The sequence below is a fragment of the Cetorhinus maximus genome, chromosome 6 (assembly GCF_964194155.1).
Source record: "Cetorhinus maximus chromosome 6, sCetMax3.hap1.1, whole genome shotgun sequence".
In the NCBI taxonomy this organism is placed as follows: domain Eukaryota; kingdom Metazoa; phylum Chordata; class Chondrichthyes; order Lamniformes; family Cetorhinidae; genus Cetorhinus; species Cetorhinus maximus.
This window is the reverse complement of record NC_135884.1, coordinates 142,002,937-142,018,650: the sequence shown is the minus strand read 5'-3', so window position 1 is coordinate 142,018,650 and position 15,714 is coordinate 142,002,937. Positions and strand designations below refer to the sequence as shown.

Genomic DNA, 15,714 nt, shown 5'->3' with positions numbered 1-15,714 from the left:
TGTGGCTACTTTGTCCCTTTATTGCTTCTGGCTGATCTTAGCCATGAATGGCAAAGTCAGTGATTTCTGCTAGGGCACCAAGCAATGTAATAAGTGCCTCCTGCTGCGCTTGGTTATTTTTGTATAATTTTAAACAACTGGTGTAATCCGACCACTGTCCTGGCTCCTAAACCTTCCTGCTGAAACTGCACACGTGCGAACGTTGGGTTTGCCTATGTGTGCAGGTGCGATGCCACCCCATGTCAAATTGCCTGTCAACACTTACTTTTTATACGCGCGCCATAGGGATAGCCACTTGACTGGACTCGTGGTTCCAGAGGTCGTGAGTTCAAGTCCCACTTTAGCAAATTGGGAAACTGAATTCAACCAGTCCAGCCGTTTGGGAGCTAGCCCCAGAAAAATGGCCATGAAAACTAAAAAGACTTTTTGTTTAAAAAGAAAAGCAGCGGGTTCACCAATGTCCTTCAGCGAAAGGAACCTGCCACCTCAGCCCAGTCTGCTCACAGTCACACCCATCATCCAGGTATGTCCATATGCAAGCTTTCACTATCCCAATGAGAGAGGAGGATCCAGACTAGTTTGGAATCCTGAGGGACTGAGGCTCATCTCAGCCGAGATTCTCCGTGGGGGGAGATGAGCATGGAGCAGGGATTGAAAATGAAGCCAACAACAAATCTTACAACACAGAGGTGAGGCCATTGGGCCCATCTTCTCTGCCAGGTCTTTGAAAGACCTGTCCAGTTAGTCCTGCCATCAACCCCTGCTTTTTCCCCACAAAACGTTCCACTTCAAGTATATATCCCATTCCCTTTTGAGTGTTAGTGTTGAATCTGCTTCCACCGCCCTTTCGGGCAGTGTATTTCAGATCATTATCACCCACTGCGTGAAAGGAATCCTTCACATTCCCCCCTCTCTGAATCCTGTCCGGCTGCTCCTAGTCCTCCATCTAAAGCTCAAAACAGAGGAACCTGTTTTGCGTGTGCGCTCATAACATTCCACCATAAATAATAACGGGTTTATTTTCCTTCAACTTTTCTTCCCCCGGATCTACAGGCTCCAAATGGATGAGGAGATCCGCAGAGAGAGGGAACGGGAACGAGAGCGGGAAAAAGAGCGGGAGCGAGAGGCAGAGCGAGAAAAGGAGAGGGAACGCGAGCAGGAGAGGGAGAAGGAGCTGGAAAGGGAGAAGGAGAAGGAGCGAGAGAGGGAGCGGGAGCGGGAGATGGAGAGAGATCGGGAAAGAAACAGGGAAAAGGAAATGAACGCAGCAAAAGCAATGGAAAATCACTACTTACACGTGCCAGAACTGCACAGCCTGCGAGGTCAACAGATAGACGACAGAGTGAAGGCTGCTGAGAGGCTAACGCCAAACCGGACAGGTAATAGAGGTGTTACAGGTAAAAAGGAATAAAGCGTATCCAGTGATGGAGAAGTGATGCTTTGGTTTGTTTTAAATCAGTCAAAAAAAATTAAGTCCAGTTCCTTTAATACTCACCTAAACCGCCCTGTTCACAGCTGCGGGGATCCCCTGACAATTCAAGACAATTCCACCTTCTGCAGTACGATGCTGCTCATACCTTTCAGTTTACTGGAAGGGCACGAAGCTAACACCAGCATCGCGGGCTGTTGTGTGGTGGGTTTGTCAGGAGGGTTTGTTCGCAACTCCGCCGAGCTAACTGGGAACCCAAACTGCAGCTACGCCTCAGCGCAGAAACACCGAACAGAGGTCACTTGTTACTTCACAGGAAGAGAAAAATCCTGGGGCTTCTCTAACACAAAAATGGTCTTCTGCCATGAATTTGCTTAAGTGCCAATGTGGCTGTAAGGGGTAGCAAATTTAAAAAAAAACGTTTGCCAAAGGCTTATTAATGACCGGGAAGACCTATTTGAGAAAGGTCTTTTTTGTCATTCGCCTATATAAACAAAATGGTGCCCTAAGCATGCGTAAAAAAAGGAAGATTTGATTATTCATGTTTCACAGCTTCAGTAGCAAGAAGATCGTCCTTTTAAAAGGGTAGGGGAGTTCTCCCCGATGCCCTGGCCAATATTTACCCTCGACTAAGATCAGGAAAACAGATTTATCTGGTCATTATCTCATTGCTGTTTTGGGGAGCTTGCTGTGCACAAATTGCTGCCACTTTTCCCAATGTTACAACAGTGAATAAGTATTCAACTGGCTCTGAAGCGCTTTTGGACAGCCCGAGGTCGTAAAAGGTGCTGGACAAATGCAAGTCTGTCTTTCCCTTGATTGGCAGGTGTTCAGACGTGAATGAGCAAAAACAAGCAAACTATTCAACCAAAAAGAGCCAAAGACATCTCCAAGTGTTTGAAATGTTTCGACTTCAATCAGCTTTCAGTTCGGCATCTAACCTTCTGTCTGTGTAATGCAATTAGCTATGGCTGTAGCTACAGATGTATCAGGACCTCTGTGCTTGGTTGCTCACCCGCTCCCCAGTGCCGCAACGAGATCTGACATTTTGCAAAGGTCACCAGGATAGCGTACACAAACACACATTGTTATCATAGCATGATCCTTGTCTCAGCGCACAGGCTTTATTTTTTAGTGATTTGCTTTGGCAAAATTTGTCTGATCTGTGTGCAGCAGGGAAATAATTGCGCTGCGATTTAGTATACTGGAAGCAAATGTGGACCATTCATGCAGGCAAATCCAAATTGAGACTCTATTCATTGAGCATTTTGTACAATCCGCTATTGTGCCATATTAATGTGGGCCCTACAGTAGTTGAGCATCAATATTTCAATGTGCCCTGTATAGGACTAACTGGGAGATAGAGTAACTGGGAGATTAATGTATCTTGTCTGCTAAATCTTTGGGCATTTGATAAACAATATGAATCAATCAGATGACTGGCCTGAATACCAGTTTTTTGTGTGGGGCTGCCTGTGCTGGGGAGCAGAAACATCACCTTCTTCAGGAAGGTGCATGTGTTTACGGAATGGTACAAGAAAACAGGTTTGGTCGTGGTGGTCCCACATGGATTGATACACGATTCCCCTTTGAAAGTTACTGCTTCCACTGCCTTTTCAGGCAATGCTTTCCAGACTACAATTCGCTGCGTTTACAAACAAATGCTTCTTCGTTCGTAATGACATTCAGCACAGCAAGAGCTGTGATCTTAAAAGTTGTCTTTCGTTTCCAGATAAGCCCAAGGAATTTGCACTGACCTGCCCCAAAGCAGTCCATCCAAATCTGCACCAGTCTCCCATCTCCCACCATGCTGTGCCCACCCTCATCTCCAACCACACCGGCTTCATCCCACCCGGAAGCAGCTCAGCGATGCTGCTACAGAGAAACAACGAGGAAGAGAAATGGATGGCCAAACAGCGGCAGTTGCGGCAAGAGAAGGAAGACCGGCAGTGCCAGGTGTCCGAGTTTCGGCAGCAGGTGCTTGAGCAGCACCTGGATATTGGCCGACCAGGCTCACATAACGAAGTGGAGCACAGAGACTCTGTTAGGTAAGGCTGAGTGACGCGAAACTCCGGATAAGCCATTGAAACAGTGGGTGGTCGATGGAAACTGTTGGGTTAGACTCATGACCACAATTGGGCATTTCAGCAAGGAACAGGTTGGGCGATGTCAGGTCAGCAACACCTCAGTTTCCATCCATTTAACTTAATGGGCAAAGAATGATGCAGCATTGAGCAGCTTGAGTGTGTACACTGGAGCCTTCTTCAAGCCACCCACTGAGTCACGGAGCATACTGATGATCACGGCCAAACAATGTTGCACCAATGGTCCATTTTACCACCTGTCAGTTTGTAAGAGAGCAGGACTATCCACACGAAATGTGTTTCTTGCCTGAGATCAAATTCCCAAGGGGTTGAATTGCTTTCAGCAGTGTTTATAATTAACACATTCCTCCACTTACTGCAGTAACTCATTTGTTAACCTATTTACTTCAAGTAGATTAACTAATGAGTTTAATGAGCGGCCAGGAGGAGTTTTCATTGAGCAACTTGGCTTGAGAGAAATTTCACCCTTAAATTTGGTAATCATTGGGATTCTGCATTGAACAATTCTCTCTAGTCTAGCAGAAACGTGGCGTGTAATGGGAATAGATTCAGTGTCACCTTTACACTCTGATAGCCATTGGGGGGTATTACTGGAGCAGCAATGCCATTTAAGAAGAGCTGGCCAGATTCCTACATGCTTATGTGAATGTTTGCCAAACAGTAACAGTTCACAGAACTATTGACATTGGGTTAAGTTGCAGGCAATCTGTTAATCATGGTATTTGAGATTGAATTTAAACAAACAAAATTAGTTTGAAGGGAGAATAAAGGAGCTGTTTTCAGGAATATATATGACAGCAAAATAGAATCCTTGGAGGCTTTTGGCTTAATGAAATTTTCGTAAAGTCAGCCACAGCTAAAGGCTGTAACAGGTCACGAGGGAGTGTGCTTGTGGCAGTTTATGTCTTGTGTTTCAGTCGCCACAAGTTAAGAGTACGCAGGATGTTTTTTTTATCAGTGTATCCACTGGAGATTAAATGGAGAGTCCCAGAGCTTGCTTGTAACAGTCTGAAATAACCGCCCCACCTCCCTTTGGAAACCGTTCCTAAGATGCTCATTTTATTCATCCATCTTCTATGAACCTGTGATTGTTTCTCCATGTAATTTATGATTTCCTATAGGAACTGGAATAGCACTGGAAAGCAGGCTGATGACAAAATCTAGCCTTTTGCCTGACTGGGAATGCAGCTTTTGGTTCACCCTCCAATCCCCCATCACCCGAATCAGACACTCTACCCCATCACGTGCATTTCCCATTTGGCACAACGCCAAGCCACGTTGAGGAACGGCCAGGTGAAAATTGCTGTCCAAACCGTGCCATGGTTAGCCTGTTAGTGGTTAAGAATGCATAAGTCAGTCAGCCAAATAGCCTTACAGTTACCATACTGTAGAGGCTTAGAATAGAGTGGGCACTAGGGGCTGAGGTATCTGTAATTGCAGTCCAACAAGAGGAGGGCAGAGTTCAAAATGCCCCCCAAAAAAGAAAAATCTAGCCTGCACCTTACCACTTCTCAAACATGCCATTGTTTCCACAATATGTAAGGAGGGTATGGGGAGGATTGTTAGAGATGTTGAAGTTTTTGACAGACTTTGATGGATTAAACAGGGAGAAACTGTTTCAACTCTCAGGAGGGCTGGTAAGCAGAGGATTCAAATTTCAGATAATTGGCAAAATAACCAGAGAGGAAATGAGGGTTTTTTTTTTATAACCAATTGAGTTATGATCTGGAATGCACTGCCTGAAAAGGTGGTGGAAACAGATTCAATAGTAACTTTCCAATGGGAGGAAGACTAGAAGGGGCAAGATTTGCTGAACTTGCGGGGAAAGAGCAAAGGCGGTGGAACCAATTGGATAGCTCCTTCAAAGAGCTGACACAGACACGATGGGCTGAGTAGCCTCCTTCTGTGTTGTCTGATTCTATGAAATGCAATCGAAAGAAACAGCTGCTACCGGCTTTGTTCAGGGATCTACAGAAACAATGAAAGGCTGCTGTCAAAGGCGGGAGTGTTTTAATAGTGAGTGTTCAAATGATGGGCACTGACAGTCTTGGATTGATGCACTGTTAAAGAGATATGCTTGTCTCTAGGGTGTGGGGGAGGGATAGTTAAATAAAAAGGCACTTAAACCTCACCTCTGACGTTATTTTAAAAGTGAAATCATGAAGTCATTCTTTATTTAAAAGGAGTTCAGACAGCATCTCCAGAGGTAATCCTTTTTCTCTGGGTTTGGTGCAACAATAGATATGTTAAAGAATCCAATAAATCTCTCTGCCCCATTCGCTACCTGGGTAGTGATGTCAGAGAGTTGGTGGATGGGTGCAAACACACAGCCTCAGATCTCTGCGGTTCACTTCTATGAAAATAGTGGAGGCCATCGGAAGTCACCACCCTTCTGGATTCTATTTGCCATCTATTTATTGCTTCCCAGTAGCAGCAGAGTGCACTGCAGTACTAAGCCATCGAGACCATGAGATCCCAAGCTTGATGCTTGCATTTTGCAAGGATAGCTGATCTTGACCAATCTAATAATTGGGGTGCTACCATTGTGCTCCTGAGGGAGACAAAAAATCAGCCAGGATTACATAGCAGTGTGAGCCATTCAGTCCAACGTGCCTGTCCCACCATTCAGGTAGATTATGACTGGTCTATACGTCAACTCCACTTACCCACCTTTGTTCCTTAAGCCTTACTCAACATCAATCAATTGATTTTGAAAATTTCTACATACCCCGCAGTATCCACTGTCTCCTTTGGGGGTTGTGAATTCCAGCTTTTCACTCCTCCCTTTATATGCAAAAGTACTTCCTGATTTCACTCCTAATTGGCCAGGCTCCAATTTTAATGATTTGCTCTCTTGTTCTGAATTCCCTCATTAGATGAAATAATTTCTTTGTATCTACCCCTATCAAATCCCTTTGTCGTTTTAAATACCTCAATTAGATCACACCCCCTCCCAACGTCCTGAACTCAAGGCAATACAGTACAAGCCTGGTTTGTGAGATTTGCCCTCACAATTGAGGCTTTTGAGATCTGGTATCATTTTGGTGAATCTACACCATTCCCTCATTATTGTCCCCTGCTGGAGAGTACGAGCATTTGGATGTTGGGTTTGGAAATGATGCCCTCTGTGGGTGACTTAGCCTCCCAGCATTTGCCGTCTTGACTATTTCTACACACTCTTGGCTGGTACCCCACATTCCGTGCTCCGTAAACTTGAGGTCACCCAAAACTTTACTGCTATGTCAAATTCCTCCATGTCCTCATCTCTCCCTATCTCTGTAATCTCCTCCAGCCCCACAACCCTCTGAGATATCCATACTTCTCTAATTCTGGTCTCCTGTGCATCCCTGATTTCAATCGCTCCACCACTGGTGGCTGCACCTTCAGTTACATAGGCCCCAAATTCTGGAATTCCCTCCCTACACTTTTCCGCTTTCTGCTTTCCTTTCCTTCTTTAAGCCGTTCCTTAAAACCTACCACTCTGACTGCGTTTCTGGTCATAGAACCATAGAAAAGTTACAGCACAGAAGGGGGTCATTCGGCCCATCTTGTCCATGCCAGCCCCAGGACACCCAGGTGCCCTTTCTAATCCCACCTTCCTACACCCGGCCCATAGCCCTGCAGCTTACAGCACCTTAGGTGCAGATCCAGGTGGTACTTAAAGAGTTTAAAGTTTCTGCCTCCACCACCAACTTGGGCATCGAATTCCAGACACCCACTACCCTCTGCATAAAAAAGTTCTTCCTCATGTCCCCCCTACACCTTCTGCCACTTATCTTGAATCTATGTCCCCTGGTTCTAGAATTCTCCATCAAGGGAAACAATTTTATCCTGTCCACTCTATCTATTCCCCTCATAATTTTGTACACCTCAATCAAGTCACCTCTCAGCCTTCTTTGTTCTAAGAAAAGTAACCCCAACCTATCCAATCTCTCATCTGTCCTAATGTCTCCTTTTGTGGGCCGGTGATGTACTTTGTTTTGTAATGATGCCGTGAAGCAACTTGAGACATTTTATTACGTTCAAGGTGCTATATAAATATAAGCTGTTGTCTAGACACGCACATGAAGAATGGTGACTGTGTCGGGGCCCCAAAATGGTGCCTTCAAGTTGGTCAGCACCTTAAGTGACAATGGAGAAGATTTGAACAAAATTGTAGTTAAAGCATTGCAATATCAGCACTTTTTTACTGGCTTGATTGTCAAATTAAAACATTCCAATCTTACAAAGACTGCCATATTTTTAAATGATCTGTCTGTGTCATGACAGTCCAGCTATCAGTGCACACAGATAATGGACTCATATGCATAGCCCTGATGATAGTGCAGATCCATACACTACCTACGATTACAGTTAAATTGGGTTCTTAACAGTATGTTGGATGACAAATTATATGTAGATAACCACACTGATAATTATATGACACTTTATGGAGAGCAGAGGTCACCATAATTTGCAAGCTGCTGTATTGCAATTACTCTCTCTCTCTCTCTCTCTATTGACACAACTATGAGTGAGACTGAAAAGGTAATTGTATTCACATCCTGAAGCCACAGGGGTTGCGATGAAAAAAATGTTCTGACGCCTGTTTGTTCAGGCCATTGCCGGATGATTAAGCATTGCTCACATGGGCAGCCTCCCGCTCTGATGATTTATTATCGTCAGGCTTTTTTAAAACATATCTCTCAGCTTAGCAGGCTAATCAGGTACGAGAGGGGATGGGATCTGTGATTCTCGCCTTACTTTCGGTGTGTGCTGCAAGGGGGTTGGTTGTACAATTGCAAAGCTTTATAAATGCCCAAACCCCCAGCTTTTAGGTGATTTAGGTGATTTCTAATTAATAACGTAATAACACTAGACTCGTGTTCAGGAAACGGATGATAATCCTGCTTCATCTGTCTAATGCTGGCTGATAATTGCATTGTTCTGAACAAAAAAAGGCCTCTTTGCAACTGTCTGCTTATATTAAATGGTGACGGAAGAATAATGGTGACGAGGCGCAGTTGAGTTGATGAATCTAATCTATTTACGCAAGGCAAAGAGAGCACAGGTGTAACTGCCCTTCTCACAGAACAGACTTGCAACTTCCTAACTGAGTACAGAGTCTTTTAAATGTTTGTTCCCTTCAGGCTGATCATATTGACTCTGTACAGTTCTCCTTGGCTGCCCACATATGGTCCTCCAGCAATTTAAATAAACTTATGTCACATCATTTTAACGATCAAATTTTATCCCCTATTTTTTTAAGTATCCTCCGGATGTTGCTCTGTGCTCCGTCTCCCTCGAGGATTCTTTCTGGTATGGTTCCGTGGACACAGGCCACGGTATCTAGCCTGAGCGTCCCTTCCTGATGTGTGCGTGAGTGAGTGCTGGCAGGCTAGCCGATCGTGGTGGGCGCCACAGCCAAGACCTTACCTAACGATCGCATGTAGCTGCACTTTGACCCAGTGGGCTATTGGCTGGTTAGCAGGAGGTGGAGGGGGGGTGGAGCCTGCAGTGGAGTTGCTGCTGTGGGACCCCTGCTGAGAATCTGCTAACAATGCGACAAAGGGGGGGATCAAATGTAGACTTTAAGAAAAGAAAAATTTTTGTTTGTACCTTGCTGCTTACAACCTTAGGACATTCCAAAGTGCTCAACAGCCATGGAAGTACTTTTTAAGTGCAGTCAATATTGTAAGAAACATGGCAGCTAATTGCACACAACAAAGCTCCCACAAACAGCGATGTGATCCTGACCAGATTAGCCGTTCTTGTCATGTTGGTTGCGGGATAAACTATCTTCTTGCTGTCCTTCAGAATAGTGGCATGGGACCTTTTATGTCCCTCTGAGACAGCAGATGGGGGTCTTGGCTTAATGTCTCATCCAAAAGTCAACTGCTCTGACAGTGCTGCACTCCTTCAGTACTGAACTGGGATTGTCCACCTAGATTTTTTACTCAGTCTCTAGGTGGGCCTTTATATCGCAGCAGTCTTCATTTACACATTTGTAAATGTATGGGTAGTGGTGGGAATGAACGATGGAAGCTCTAACATCCCTGGGGAACCTAAAAGTGGACATCAGGTCACACCAACAACAACTTAAATTTATATAGTATCTGTAACATAAACGTCCCTAGGCACTTATATGAAAGGAAACCAAACACCAACCCAAGGAAGGAGCGATTACAAAGGGTTACCAAAAGATTGGTCAATTGGGTGAGTTTTAGGAAGGGTCCTAAAGGAGAAGAGGGTAGAGAGAGGCGTTAAAGAGTTAGGAGTGCAGATCCCAGTGGTTTGCTGTAGAGAAGTCAGATTCAGTGTAATGGAGAGTGTGGGGACCAGTATGATATATTGACAGATTTCCAATATTTGAGTTGTGACGGTGTTAAGTAGGCTGTTTGGCCATGGGGGCACCACAGGCACCGAGGTCAGGATCTTGCGTCATAGTTTGGGACCCTGACATTTGAATCAAATGTGGGCCCTGGGGCCACAGTGTGTGTGGAATACTGCTGACCTCGATTTTTACTTTGATTGGTCAATTAGTGGCCAGAGAGCATGATCGCCATCCAATTAAGGATGGTGGGCAGGTTCTCAAAGCTGAAGGGCCTAGTACAGACCCTCCAGCGCTGAAGGAGCTGCAGCCTGCTGTTGAGGGAAGGGAGAGAGAAGGGGCACCTCCATCTTGAGGTGTCCTCTCAGCAACCTTTTACATATCTGAACTAAAAAATGTCCATAGCTGTGACCAAGTAGGTGGGAGGGGCTTTGGGAGTCTTCCTGGAGTGCTGGCCCCTTGGTTTACTGCCAGGAGGTTTCCTCTGGGCAACCGCTCAGCTGCCAATGCCACAGGGTGCCCACAGTTCCAGTCGGCCTCTTATCCCTGGCCTGTTAATGAGCTTATCCAGCTACCCACCGCTTGCAGGCTGCTAGCCATTCTGCCCCCAACCCGGCCTTGCCCAAAATGGCTTGGTGGAGCTGGGGGTGGTGGGATGGTGTCAGCAAACCGGCACGCCGACCAGCCGTGTGAAATTATGTGCCCACCTGCCTCCGTTCCTGCACCCCCCTTGGCCTACAAACATCCTGACTCTGGTGCTGACACAAGTATGCAAAGAACCAAGCCTGTAGGGTTTGTTTGCACCATCCCTGGGGATCTGTGCAATGGCTCCTTTCAACACTTGAGGGATATGATGTTAATCCCATAATTAAAAGTTAGCATTTATACTAGTCTAGCATAACATTGCATAGTTATACTCGACTAGTGTGACTTTGAGAATAACAGGAGCTTGAAAAAGATTATACCACAGTTACCTAACCTTGGTTGAAACTGCTGAAAGTCTCCTTTTTTCAACACGGCTTATAAATTTTGGAAACTCGAATCTTCCCTGTCAAACCTGTTTTTTTTTTATTTTAATTTCCATGGGCAGTCCTGACCGGATAAAGGTGTAATGTGCCATATGAATTTTCCAGGGAACTCGTGACACTCCCATCCATGTATTTTTTTTAATCCTTCAAAATCGGAAGAAACAAAGCTTTAACAGGCATTCCAGGGCTTCTCTGCAGGAGTTCCTCAGGGTAGTGTCCTCGGCCCAACATCTTTAGCTGCTTCATCAATGGTCTTCCTTCCATCATAAGGTCAGAAGTGGGGATGTTCGCTGATGATTGCACAATGTTCAGCACCATTTGTGACTCCTCAGATACTGAAGCAGTCCATGTCCAAATGCAGCAAGACCTGGACAATATCCAGGCTTGGGCTGACAAGTGGCAAGTAACATTCGCGCCACACAAGTGCCAATTAATGACTATCTCCAACTAAAGATAATCTAACCATCGCCCCTTGACATTCAATGGCATTACCATCACTAAATGCCCCACTATCAACATCCAGGGGGTTTCCATTGACCAGAAACTGAACTAGATTAGCCATATAAATACTGTGGCCACAAGAGCTAGGAATCCTACAGCGAATAACTCACCTCCTGACTCCCCAAAGCCTGTCCAACATCTACAAGGCACAAGTCAGGAGTGTGATGGAATACTCCCCACTTGCCTGGATGAGTGCAGCTCCCACAGCACTCAAGAAACTTGACACCATCCAGGACAAAGCAGTACACTTGATTTTAATTGCCATGAGCAGTCCTGACCGGATAAAGTCGTAGATACAGTAACAGTAGTGTGTACCATCTACAAGAGGCACTGCAGGAACTCACCAAGCCTCCTTAGACAGCACCTTCCAAACCCACGACCAATGCCAGCTGGAAGGACAAGGGCAGCAGATAGATGGGAACATCACCACCTGGAAGTTCCCTCCAAGCCACTCATCATCCTGACTTGGAAATATATCACCGTTCCCACACTGTTGCTGGGTCGAAATCCTGGAACTCCCTCTCTAAATTGGGCTGCACTTCTCCCGCCCTAACCACATGGACTGCAGCGGTTCAAGAAGGCAGCTCACCACCACCCCCTCAAGGGCAGTTAGGGATGGGCATTAAATGCTGGCCCAGCCAAAGACGCCCACACCTCATAAATTAATAAAATAAGATAAAAACCAAGTTGTCAGGTTTTTTTTGATGGCAAGGCCTTTGCAATTTGTGGATACATGAGAAACATTTGTTTACTTCACAGCATGTGTGTGTATTAACTCAAACAAAAAAGATTGAGAGCAAAGATATCATCCAATGCAATGGGGTAGTTGAATGTGACAGCTGACCTCTACTCAAGTCCATGTCATGTTCTTTGGCTTTGTGCATTGCAGCTGGAATAGCAATCTGGTTTTGTTTGGATGTCATCATTATTACTGGCATGAGGCTCAATAACCAGATGCTCAGTGGAAGGAATAACTCAATGATTCAACTAGGCTGCACTGGATCACTGTCATTATTGAATGGACCTTCTCCCTTTTCCTTAATAAAAAATTCTAGAAACATTCAATGTAGGAAAATGTGAAATTGTCCATTTTGGCAGGACGAATAAGAAAGAAGCATATTATCTAAATGGTGAGAGATCGCAAAGCTCTGAAATGCAGAGGGATCTGGGTGTCTTAGTGCATGAATAGGAACAGGTTAGTATGCAGGTATAGCAAGTAATAGGAAAGCTAATAGAAAGTTGTTATTTATTGCAAGCAGAATTGAATACAAAAGTAGGGAGGTGGTTATTCAGTTATACAGGGCATTGGTGAGGTCACATCTTGAGTACTGTGTACAGTATTAGTCTCCTTATTTAAGGAAGGATATAAATGCATTGGAAGCAGTTCAGAGAAGGTTTACTAGACGATACCAGGTATGTATTTAAAGAAGGATATAAATGCATTGGAAGCAGTTCAAGAGAAGGTTTACTAGACGATACCAGGTATGAGCATGTTGTCTTATGAGAAAAGGTTGGAGAGGCTAGACTTGTATTTGCTGGAGTAAGAGGTGATTTGATTGAAACATATAAGATCCTGAGGGGTTTTGACAGAGAGGATGTGGAGACGATGTTTCCTCATGTGGGAGAATCTAGTACTTGGGGTCACTGTTTAAAAATAAGGGGTCACCCACTTAAAATAGAGATGAGGAAAAATGTTTTCTCTCAGAGGATGGTGAGTCTTTGGAACTCTCTTCCTCAGAAGGCAGCGGAGGCAGAACCTTTGAGTATCTTTAAGGAAGAGGTAGATAGATTCTGGATAAGCAAAGGGGTGAAAGCTTGTTGGGGATAAGCAGGAGTGTGGGCCAGAATTTTACATTGAACGTGCAGACATGCACCAGACCTGGAATCGTGTGAGAAGACGTTGGACACGTGTCCTGACGTCATTGCATCCTCCCGCGCAACATTACAGTCGGCAGGTCCGTGAGGGAGTTGGAAGCGTGCCCGCCGACAATTAAGTGGGCAATTAAGCCCATTGAGGAGGTTAATCGTCAGCGATTTTACGCGGCCCGTCCACTTTTACAGTTGGCGGACTGGCCAGGAGGCCTTCACATTTTCACTACAATCTCCATCCGGGGAGGGGATGAAATGTCTGGGATTAAATAAAATGGAAGACGATGTTTGAGGGATGACGTGCTATGTGGTCTGCTGTCAGGTGCTTGAATTTGCAGTATTGACACAGTTTGCAGCAGTTTATTGACCTCGTTTAACTTTTACAGTACTGCAGCTCCCCCGAGGCAGCTCCACAGCAACTGTCAGCCTTCAGGGACCCACACCCTTCACTTCTCTCAGCGCCCACCCTCTTCCCAGCACGCCACCCCCCCACCCCCAACCGCAGTGCAGCGCTGAGCCTGCCTTGTGCTGTTAATTGGCCAGCCAGTGTGAAATCGCGGCCGGAAGAGCGTATCCCATCTGCTTCCGGGCCTGTCGGTTGTACACACCCAACGAGTGCAGGATTCAGGCCCTGGAGCTGAGGCTAAAATCAGATCAGCCCTGATCTTATTGAATGGCAGAGCAGGCTAGAGGGGCTGAATGGCCTACTCCTCCTCATCCTTGTTCATATGTATGTTCAACAAGCCGGGCAGCATCTGTGGAGAGAAAAAACAGTTAACCTTTCAGCTCTGTGACCTTTCATCAGAACTGAGGAAATGTAGTAGGTTTTATTGAGCCAGTTTTGGATTCCAGGTGGGAAACATATACCAATGTGTATGGTGCTGATGTTGTTTCTTTGTATTGTTACTCTCTCAGCAGATCCGGGCACAGTCACCATGAGCTCTGTAGCAGAGATCAGCCCCAGCAGCTGGGTGCCCCGCCACCCCTCATCTCCCCCAAACCCCAGCACAAGGAGCACCATTCCAGCCCGGCCGTCCTCTGGAACCCGGTGACCCTGATGGATAACCACGCCGAGGCCCGTCGGAACCACGACCACCACGTGCTGAACAACTACGCCGGTCACTACGACTCGCACCGGCAGCCGGGCCCACTCGTCAAGATGGAGAAGATCCACGGCCACGAGGAGAGCATCAAGAGGCGAGAAGGCCCCGAGAAGTACCAGCCGCCGCGGGGCCCGGGCTCCCTGGAGCACTCGGCGCACGCTCACTCTTACGGCCCCCCTTTCGCCGAGCTGGAGAAGTCTGCCCAGTCCATCCTCAACCAGCAGAGGATGTCCATGCCCTTCCCTGGGCAGTACAGTGACATGAGCTTATTGCACAAGTCGGCTCCCGCCTATCGGCAGTCCCATGGCCCACCGCGGGCGCCAGGGCCCATGTATGTCTATGACGAACTCCTGCAGCGCCACAGGAGGCTGATCAGCAAGCTGGACCTCGAGGAGAAGAAACGGAAAGAGGCCAAAGAGAAAGGTGAGTCTTGGCAAAGCCAAGGCATTCAATTGCTCGAGCGTCTTGTTATCGTTATTTGCAGCACCTCGGTTTCAGGCCAGTGGTGGCGCACGGGCTTTGTGATGACTTATTCTGGTTAGCGGGGGGAGAATAGAGCTTTTTTTTCTTCCCCTCTGGCCTGGCCTCACTCTGTTCTGCTGCTTCATTGCCACTGTCCGGGCCCCTTGCTCCAGTTTGCATCCCACCGGCCTATTAGTAGTGGAGCCTTATTGCATCCTAGACACGGGCCTTGCTCCTGGCAGGGCATTTTCCCCCACAAACAAGGGACGAGAAAGAAGTGCATCCGGTAAAATGATCGATACCCCTGGAGCTGTAAGGTTATAATCCCACGCAACAATATTACATGTAGGAAGGAATGCTTACTTCATGAATGCTATTGAAATAGCTAAGGTGGAAATTGAACAAGACCATGGCGCCTCAGTAAACTCAATGCTGTACACGTCCACCCATTGCAGAGCAACAAGCAACATAGCCTATAAGATCAAAGACAAAAATGCCTGGAAAAACTCAGCAGGTCTGACAGCATCTGCGGAGAGGGATACAGTTGACGTTTCGAGTCCCTATGACCGCAGATGCTGTCAGGCCTGCTGAGTTTTTCCAGGTATTTTTGGTTTTTGTTCTAGATTTCCAGCATCCGCAGTATTTTGCTTTTGTCATAGCCTATAAGATGCTGGATTGGATAGGTGAAACAGTAACATGCAAGTCGTCTGACGAGCAGGAGAAACCATGAATATCCTATTGACAATGGCGGGTACCTTGTTTTTTAAACAAAGAAAAACTCCTTTCATGCCACTTACTTCCCAGGGTACTCTTGGACTTGCTCAGACTTTCTTACTCCAGAGGAATTCTGGGATAAATCCACTGGCGGCAGCTTAAGACAAGGATCCTGATGAGCGATGGGAATGAT

The 15,714-nt window shown here is 46.2% G+C and overlaps 1 protein-coding gene across 7 annotated transcripts in view; it reads left to right on the top strand.

Annotated features, from left to right (window-relative positions):
- gse1b (Gse1 coiled-coil protein b) overlaps nucleotides 1-15,714 on the top strand; it is a 599,837-nt gene that overhangs the window by 554,145 nt on the left and 29,978 nt on the right. For 6 of the 7 annotated variants that reach the window (XM_078544609.1, XM_078544608.1, XM_078544606.1 and 3 more), the window contains 3 exons: nucleotides 1,054-1,379; nucleotides 3,162-3,477; nucleotides 14,158-14,768. In XM_078544609.1, coding sequence (XP_078400735.1) covers nucleotides 1,054-1,379; nucleotides 3,162-3,477; nucleotides 14,158-14,768 — 1,253 coding nt within the window. The remainder of the gene's footprint in view (nucleotides 1-1,053; nucleotides 1,380-3,161; nucleotides 3,478-14,157; nucleotides 14,769-15,714) is intronic. The other variant, XM_078544607.1, reaches the window with a different exon arrangement.